General features: G+C 37.7%; 1 protein-coding gene across 1 annotated transcript in view; it reads right to left on the reverse strand.

Annotated features, from left to right (window-relative positions):
* Nucleotides 1-2,562: 2,562 nt before the first annotated feature.
* LOC125029931 (glycoprotein-N-acetylgalactosamine 3-beta-galactosyltransferase 1-like) overlaps nt 2,563-10,000 on the reverse strand; it is an 18,765-nt gene continuing 11,327 nt past the window's right edge. Inside the window, exons 3-9 of the mRNA XM_047620120.1 lie at nt 9,779-9,954; nt 7,464-7,566; nt 7,002-7,134; nt 5,585-5,828; nt 4,885-5,020; nt 4,144-4,304; nt 2,563-3,464 (exon numbers count right to left, since the gene is read on the reverse strand). Of these exons, the coding sequence (XP_047476076.1) occupies nt 3,309-3,464; nt 4,144-4,304; nt 4,885-5,020; nt 5,585-5,828; nt 7,002-7,134; nt 7,464-7,566; nt 9,779-9,954 (1,109 nt within the window). The 3' untranslated portion in view covers nt 2,563-3,308. The remainder of the gene's footprint in view (nt 3,465-4,143; nt 4,305-4,884; nt 5,021-5,584; nt 5,829-7,001; nt 7,135-7,463; nt 7,567-9,778; nt 9,955-10,000) is intronic.

The raw sequence follows: 10,000 nt of genomic DNA on the forward strand, positions 1-10,000 counted from the left end.
TACGACTGCATGAAACACAGGCAGATATCCCCATCGTCCCTCCGCGCGCCTCCTGCCTCTCGTCGAGTGCTCCTGTTGCATCTTGCGCCTCCCTCCCTCCCTCCCGCCCTCAGGGCTGCAACGAAAGCTGGTCCAGGTCAAGGGAATGCTACCTAGATCTGTTCTTATATAAACCACGAATAAATACTTTCCTAGAATTTTGTGCGTGAGTTATCCATACGAAATTTAGTATGGAACAAACATTTTATTTTCTAAAAAAAATTATGGCGTGGCTATCATATTTTCCTGAAATTGCGTGGACGAATTCTCCGCAAGATTTTGAATTCAACGGACATCGTGACTTCCTTGTTCTCGTGGCGACTTTAAAGCGAACAACGATAGAGTCTGAATAGTGTCGAAACGGCCAGCAAATACGTAAGAGTTTGCATGTGCATGTGTGTGCGTGAATTACACTCGCTACATGCATGGATGTGTGCATGGATGTGCATGTACATACACACACACACACACACACACACACACACACACACACACACACACACACACACACACACACATATATATATATATATATATATATATATATATATATATATATATATGTATATATATATATATACATATATATATATAAATATAAACTTCCTGTGCTCCCAGCGCCCAGACCCTCGACCGCCATCTGCCCCAACGGCGCGGCGGCCTCGCGCCCCGTCCGCCGGAGTCACGAGGCGCGTCCACCGCCGGGCGGCATCTAGCTCCCGAAGGCCGCCGGACGCCTTACAAGGAGCCATTAATCTTGTTCTGCTTCGCCTTCGCCGGCTCGTCGTGATCCTGGCGGCGAGCGAGGTCAAAGGTCAGGACAGGGCGGGGCTGGACGTGTCGCTCCCGGAGGTCTTCATGGGCGTGCTTGCCTGCTTGCCTGCCCGCGCGTCAGGTGGAATTAACTTTATTAAGAGATGAGCATGAAGGTAAATAAATACGCACACAGTTGCTGCTATACGCACACATACATAAGCATACATACATATGGGTGTGTGTGAGTGTGTATGTGTGTGTGTGTGCATGCATACATATGTACATTCTTACATACATATATACATATATATATATATATATATATATATATATATATATATACATATATAAGTATATATGTATGTGTATATATATACGTGTGTGTGTGTGTGTGTGTGTGTGTGTGTGTGTGTGTGTGTGTGTGTGTGTGTGTGTGTGTGTGTGTGTGTGTGTTTGTGTTCGTGTGCTTGTGTGTGTGTGTGTGTGTGTGTGTGTGTGTGTGTGTGTGTGTGTGTGTGTGTGTGTGTGTGTGTGTGTGTTTGTGTTCGTGTGCTTGTGTGTGTGTGTGTGTGTGTGTGTGTGTGTGTGTGTGTGTGTGTGTGTGTGTGTGTTTGTGTTCGTGTGCTTGTGTGTGTGTGTGTGTGTGTGTGTGTGTGTGTGTGTATGTGTGTGTGTGTGTGTGTGTGTGTGTATGTGTGTGTGTGTGTGTGTGTGTTTGGGCTTGTGCGTGTTCGTGTGCTTGTGTGTGTGTGTGTGTGTGTGTGTGTGTGTGTGTGTGTGTGTGTGTGTGTGTGTGTGTGTGTGTGTGTGTGTGTGTGTGTGTGTGTTCGTGTGCTTGTGTGTGTGTGCTTTCGTGTGTGTGCATGTGTGTAAATATATAAACACAAACACACACAAATACACACACACACACATATATATGTGTGTGTGTGTGTGTGTGTGTGTGTGTGTGTGTGTGTGTGTGTCTATATATATAATATATATGTATACATACATACGCACACGCACACACACACACACAGAAACACACACACACACACACACACACACACACACACACACACACACACACACACACACACACACACATATATACACACACACACACACATATATATATATATATATATATATATATATATATATATATATATATTTATATATGTATATATATGTATATATTGTATATATACATATATATATGAATATATATATACATACATATACACATATATGCAAATATATATATATATATATGTATATGTATATTTATACGCACTAATTTCTCAAGTGACACACAGGGCATGCGTGAAACGTTCAACTTCAGATATGACATTTACGCTTCACAAATTGTCAAATGCGGGTCCGGGCAAGATTTGTAAAGCATTATAGGATCGACCTTGGAAAGACAAGTGTGGATTCAGGAAAATAATGAAACTTGCAGTTTGAAGTATTTTAGATTCCGATTTTTTATCCTTTTTCATCTTCCTTGTTATATATGATCAAGGAAATTTGATATGATTTATCTTTTTATGGCATTTTTATAAGATGACGAAAAATAATCTAACGGAATTATCAAACATATTAAAGCATTTCACGTAATCATTGTGGTTTTAATATCAGTAATATCACCATCATTTTTAGCATCTCGTTATCATGCAAATTGTTTCATTTAGTAGTATCAACAGCATCACCATTGCTCTTATCATCCTATACCAGCTATTACCAAATACATGAACCAAAAGGTTTGAAATAATCAAACAAAGGTTATACAACAATTTTATAAACATTATACATAAATACATAAATATGTATTAAACATCAAACATGTATTAGAACATACATATAGGTACGAAGATGCAATATGCATGAATAATACAAACCTGTTTTAGAATATCTTTCTTACAATACAGGCAAAAGAAAGATTGATGAGTCTGACCAGGAAACCACAGGAGAATAAAGGCCACTCAGAGAGCACAAACATTCGCCATCGCTCTGATAACTCAAAAACGTCTAGGATAGAAATTTAACATTTTTTTTTTTTTTTTAAGAAGTCCCATTTTTTGTCACAGATCATACAGGTAATGGTTTCGTTAATTTCTTCATAGGTCTGTACAAAAATTCTGGTTCACAAGGGCCATGGGCAAACCACCTTTAAATTCTGATCATAGTCCGTCCGTAACTTTTATGCTTAATCCTGCATAATAAATCAAAGAACGGTTACTATGGGTGAATACGTGCTCTCCTTTGGTGCAGGGATTAAAAAAAAAAAGATGGGGGGAAGAAAGATCAACGAAAGAAGAAGAACAAGACGAAGAAGAAAAAGAGGAAAAAGTGTGAGGAAACGAATAAAAGAAAAAAAAGAAAAATAAGAAGAAGAAGTAGAAAAAGATGGAAAAAGAAACGCATAGCAATGATGAAAAAGACAATAGTAACAAGACTAATAACGAGGATAATAGTAGTAATAACAAGGAAACGCAGAAGAAGAAGAAGAAAAAGCAGACTCATTTGAATCACGACGCGCCTGGAGCCTCGCCCGCGCCGCCGCCCTCCTGCGGCTGCATCTCGTGGTGGATCCGGACGCGGTAGAGCAGCGCCTCCAGCGTCCACATCATGCGCGCGTCGACGTCGTGGAAGCTGATCAGGTGCGGACTGCAGCAGTCGGGGCCCTGCGGGTGGGGGTGGGGGGGGGGGGGGGTAATTTCTGTCTGCTATTTTTCTGTCGATTGTCTGTTTCCTTGTCTGTCTGTTTGTCTTTCTGCCTGCCTTAGTCTATCTATCTGGTTATATGTCAGTCTATCTATATATCTATATATATCTACTTATTCATCCATCCATCTATCTATCTACCTCTCTCTCTCTCTCTCTCTCTCTCTCTCTCTCTCTCTCTCTCTCTCTCTCTCTCTCTCTCTCTCTCTCTCTCTCTCTCTCTCTCTCTCTCTCTCTCTCTCTCTCTCTCTCTCTCTCTCTCTCTCTCTCTCTCTCTCTCTCTCTCTCTCTCTCTCTCAGATCTCGGTTTTGAATTTGTAAAAGTCAACCGGTTTTAGTTCTCATTTGTTGTTATATAAGTTGCTATTATCATCAGATTATGCCTAGCGACAAAACTATAACCTTTATTAGTATAATTCATAGTGGCATTTTTTAATGGAGCGCGTGTATCGAATGAGTGATAATACAATAATAATAGTAATAATACTAATAACAAAATAAAAAGAAAACAAAACAAAATACAGAAAAGCCATTCCAGAGACAGTAATAACAATAACAATAATAACAATAATGATAATAACTATAACAATAATAATAACAATAAGAATGAAAACAAAAACAGCCCCTCCGGAGACCCACCACGTCGTGCTTGTGCCAGATGTACCTCCAGTACCAGTGCAGCCTGTTGACGAGCGGCGCCTTGTAGAACAGCGACAGAGGGTTGTGTGAGAAGAAGCGGGGTTTGCCGGCCGCGTCCAGACTGTCTCCCGCCCGCACGCCCACGGACTCGAGGCACTGGCCTGGGGGAGGGGGCGGGGGAGGAGGCGGTTAATGGGCGTGTGGAGGAGGAGGATAGATAGATGGTGAGGAGGTGTGTAGGATATATTGATATAAGTTATTTGTTAAAAAATACGATTATTAATACGGGAAATTGCGTTTAAATAACTATATGACGAAGAAACATTCGTCTAATTCCTAAAGAAATAATCAAATTCAGTCAATTAAATGATAATTAGATAGATAAACAGATAGAGAACAGCTGTTCAACTTGATATGTAAATGAGAGTTATCATTTGGGCAGACTCATCAAGACTAAAACATTAAATGCTTATATATGAAAAACTGATAATCTAAGCTCTATAAACGAAGTATTGAGTAGATACTAAGCAGATAAACATGTAATTAACAAGACTTATGGAAATAGACTACTCACAATATACAACATACGAATAGACAAAGCCACACTCATACCCCTTAAGAATAATAATGAATATAAAAAAAATATAAAAATTAACAAACATATAGATAGATAAGTAAATAAATAAGTGAATAAACAGATAGATAACTAAATACATAAATGCATGCATAAATCTCACACACCGAGCAGGAGGTCCTCGGCGCCCCTGACGGCCTCGTTGGCGCATTTGGTCTGGTCCTTCATCGTCAGCGCCTCCGTTGCGAACCGCCTGAGAGCCTCCCTGCTCAGGACGTAGCCGCCGCCGCCCGACATGTAGCCCTGCAGAAGGAGGGATCGAGGTGCTGAAGGCGAGGCGAGGGAGAGGGGCAAGGGGTCGAAGAGGGAATCCTATAGGAGTCCAAAGGAGTCGCTCAGCACACATACGAGTGAATAAGCGAGGATTCTAAGGGGCTGAGACAACGCAAAGACACGCACTTACAGAGACTCAAATATCTATACACATAAGCATTTACATATGCACAACGCACACATACAAACTGATAACAATACGGAAAAGACGCGTGAGTAAACACATGAATAAATATGCAAGCACTGTGACAACACACACACGAAGTCTCACAAAGACTCGAATATTCAAACACAAGCAAACACATATGCACGACATACTCATACAGTCCCCCCCAAAAAAGAACATAAACAAGCTACGCGCACAACTAAACAAACAGATAAACATATACACACAAACAAATACAAACGCACACACAAACAAACAGACAGCCAAACAAATACACTCAAAAACAGCCAAACAGCCAAACAAACAGTCAAACAAACACAAACAGCCAGACAAACACACAAACACAAGAAGCCAGCCACTAAACAGACCTGCTTGACATGCTGTCGGAACTTGACGCCATAGTAGGCTGGCTCCTGCGGCTCGAGGTCCTTCAGGAAAAACCTCAGATTCTCGACGATGACGAAGGTATCGTCGTCGGCCTTGAAGTACCAGTCGTAGTCGGGGTAATGGCGGTGCAGGTGGTCGAGGGCCGCCTTCGCCTTCGCCCACAGGAACCCGTAGCCCTCCTGTACCTTCAGGACCTCCGGCTGCAGCTCAACGTCCTCCTTCGTGCTGTGGGGGTGAGGAAGGGTGGAGAGGCGGGCGTTATGTTAATTACTGATATCATTATCAGTTTCTTCATTAATCTTATCTTACTTTTACTTGATTTGTTAATCAACTTGTTTTCAAATAATTTAGCTCTGGGTGTTTCTGTTTATATTATTCTATAGTTTATTAATGTTGTTTTATTAATTTATATATCTATTATTTTTATTCATTCATATTAACATATATATATATATATGCATATATATATATATATATATATATATATATATTCATATATATCATATCTTAATTCATCAGTTTCTTTAACTAACTGCTCATTTGCATGTTCTCTTTCGCTTGTTTATCCGTTTATCTATCTCCTTAGCTAATCTTTTTCTCTCTTTTTGTCTCTTGTTTTATGTCTTTTCATATATCTATCTTTGTATATAACTATCTGTCTACCTGTTTATCTAGCATTCATCTATCTATCTCTTCATCTACCTACTCATCCATCTCTATGTTTCTGTCCATCTATATCTATCTTTCTGTCCATCTACTTCTTTTTTTTCTCTCTCTCTCTATCTAGCTTTATATCTATCTATCTATCTATCTATCTATCTATCTATCTATCTATCTATCTATCTAATCCAGGGGTTCCCAATCTGAAGGCCATGGCCCCTAGGAGGTTTACGGGGTTCTCTCTGGGAGGTCATGGAACAATATGAAAATTATGAAGTCGAATTAAACTGAATTTTATCTCACCCACAGAACGTAAATATAATACTCTCTCGCACATCAATAAATTGAAATCTTTCCATAAAGCTTTCTTGTCCTTTAGCTACTGACGTTACATGATTCATAACTAGCAATAACTGAATCTGGAAAGATGACATTCGCTGAACGGGCCTTGGAGACTATTATATATTGGTCGGGGTCAGAATGGAAAAGGCTGGGAACAACTGAATTTGTCTATCTATTTATATATCCATCCATCCATCCATCACCCAATCCATTCATTTATATATACCTTGCCATACCATTTTTCTTTAACAACAGAGGATCCTATATTATACAACACTTTCATCTCATTCGTAACGAAAATAGCAAAGGATGAAATGAACTGAGCCCATTTCGACATTCATCCATAAGAGTAAACAATACAACTTCCCTCTGTCGGTATAAACAATGGACACTCACCTAAAGAAAACCATGGCATCGCAGCGTCGGCCCCAAGTATTCTGTACATTCAGTGCTGATTTGTGTGTCGTGGGACCAGTCAGTACGTAACACAGGACACGTGGACCGGCTGGTGGGACCTCTAGTCTTGCGTCTGGAAGAGAGGGTAGGGAGTCAACAGTGGTTTCGTCGCTCGTACTAACTCGTTGTTGTTTTCTTTCGTCCTTTAATCAGAATATAGTTTTATGCAAGGAATTGCCCTGGCATTTTGCCTCTAATAAATACCTGCATTTTCATAGCATTCGTAAACATTCACAGATATTTCCACCTGAGGACGAAAACCACAAGATATCGCCCTGATATTCTGACTGCAACACAAACCTACATTTCCACCGCATTTATATACAATACACTTAAACCATAGCACGTTTGTACACCTGCGCCTGACATCCCCATTCCAAACAGCGACCATATCCCACCGACCTTGACTGCTGACACTGCTTCCCCTGCTTGCATCTCCCACTCCCTGTGTGGTCAGAGCCGCCCGCGGCCCCCAGGAAAGCCCCCACGCCCACGAGCCGCCCACCTGGAGCAAACGAGGACAAGAGACAACCGTGAGCGGGCGTGGACAACTCTTCACTTGATTCGTTCATGCTTTGGAACAACACATTATAGATAAGCATTGGTTGATGTTGACGTGATGGTGTTTTGCACGGTGATAATGGCGATGTTGTTAGATGTTAGATTGTTAGAATTACTGACGTGTGATGATAATAATGGTGCTAAAAGGGATATTGATAATGGAGAAAATGATGATTATGGCGATATTGATTACGCTAATAATAATTATAACAATAATAAAGGTTATGACAATAATAATAAAAACAATAATAGTATCAGTGGTAATAAGAGTATTAAAATAACAAAAAAATACTGAAACTATTAAGGGTAATACTAATAATCATATTAATAATAATAATGATAAGAGCATCAGTAGTAATCACCATAATGATAATAGCAATAATAATGATAATGATGATAATAATAATAATAAAGAAAAATAATAATAATAGCAATGATAATAATAATTGTTATTATTATTATTATTATTATTATTATTATTATTATTATTATTATTATTATTATTATTATTATTATTATTATTATTACTATTATCATTATTATCATCATTATTATTACTATCACTATTACAATTATTATTATCATTAATATCATTATAAGAATGAGAATAAGACTATCACTATTATTATCATTATATCATTATTATTGTTGTTATCATTATTATTATTATTATTATTACTATTAATATTATTATCATTATTATATCATGATTATTATTATATTACAATAATTATTATTGTTATCATTATTATCTATTATTCTTAATATTATTATTATTATTATTATTATTATTATTATCATTATCATTAACAACAACAAAACAACAACAACAACAACAACAACAATAATAATAATAATAATAATAATAATAATAACAAAAATGATAATAATGCTAATTTTAATAATAATGACAGTAACATGAACAATAGAAATAATCATAATAATTATTATCGTCATTATTATTATCGCCAGAATCGTTATCACTATCATTGTTGTTGGTGTTGTTGTTACTATTATCATCATAAGGATGAAAATGATAATAACAATGATCATAATTTCGATGATAATAATAGTGAGAGTAATAGTCATAATAACAATAATAATAATAACAACAATAACAATGTTAATGACAATAATGATAACAAAATAACAATAACACCAATAACAACGGTAATAACCATAATACTAGCCCCACCACTAACAACAAAACAATAGCAATGATAATAATAAAGATAATGACGCCTTCAGCCCAATCACAGCACAGAGGCAAAGGAAACCGCAGAACTGTGGCAGGGAGAACTATTATAAAAAGACGAGTGATTTGAGAACACCAAAAAATTGAAGTGATATAATGGCAGGCAATATCGTTGCCAATATCGTGTTGCTCAATTATATTTTTAAAAAATAATAATAATAATAAAAAAGAGAAAAAAGGCAGATCTGAAAAAGACATTATCAGTGATCAGCATCATTGCTATAAGTATTGTCATCATTATGCAACTAAATCTTGCTTTCTTGCTTCATGGGATGGTTGACTTTACAAGGCCTGTTTTCTTATTTTCACCTCTCTAGTTATTTTGAAATCGTATTTCAAACTAGAATTATCACTGCAAAATAATATATATAATGAATATTAATTCTACATTTCCTTATATCCTTATCGCCTCTTTGATAAATGAAATAAAACCATAGAATATAATAAAATAATTACAAAATAAAAATCGGATAAAGCAAGAAAAAAATAAATGACGACAAAACATATCATTAAAATAACCTATCATGAAAATGTTGAAAAAATAGAAAAGCACCAAATATAAATGACAAAAAGGATGCACAATCTATCAACCCTTTTTTTCTCTCTCAAGCCTTTTTTCGCCTCGCCTGTTGCACCAGCCGTTCCCAGAATTCGTCCCCCGCATTCCTCGTCAAGTCATCGCCGCCGCCGTCATCATCTGATCCTTGGACCACCACGCTCGCCAAACTGCCTAGTAATTCGAAGACATGTTGGTGTTTGCGATTTCGTAAAGATGTTTCGAGGCGGTGGGTACTCTTTTCATTTATTTTTGTTTTTTCTCTCTCTTTCAATACTTTTTTTTTGGGGGGGGGGAGGGGGTGTCTTGACGTTTACCTGTGGGTGTTAATTGTACTCTATTTACCTTCGTTTCGGTGTTGTTAGTGGTGATGTCATTATTTAGGGCATTTTCTCTTGCTAGTTCGAAAGACAGGCTGGCGAAAATATGAATGACGAGGCCTAAGCCGAAGCCAAGGAAGAAGGTTGAGACGGTGCGCACGCAGGCCCATGCAGACAGTCGTCTTCCCATTTTCTGCCTATCTGAAAAGACCGAAATATAATTAATCACAAATTACTTTCACAAGAG

The sequence above is a fragment of the Penaeus chinensis genome, chromosome 10 (assembly GCF_019202785.1).
Source record: "Penaeus chinensis breed Huanghai No. 1 chromosome 10, ASM1920278v2, whole genome shotgun sequence".
NCBI lineage: Eukaryota > Metazoa > Arthropoda > Malacostraca > Decapoda > Penaeidae > Penaeus > Penaeus chinensis.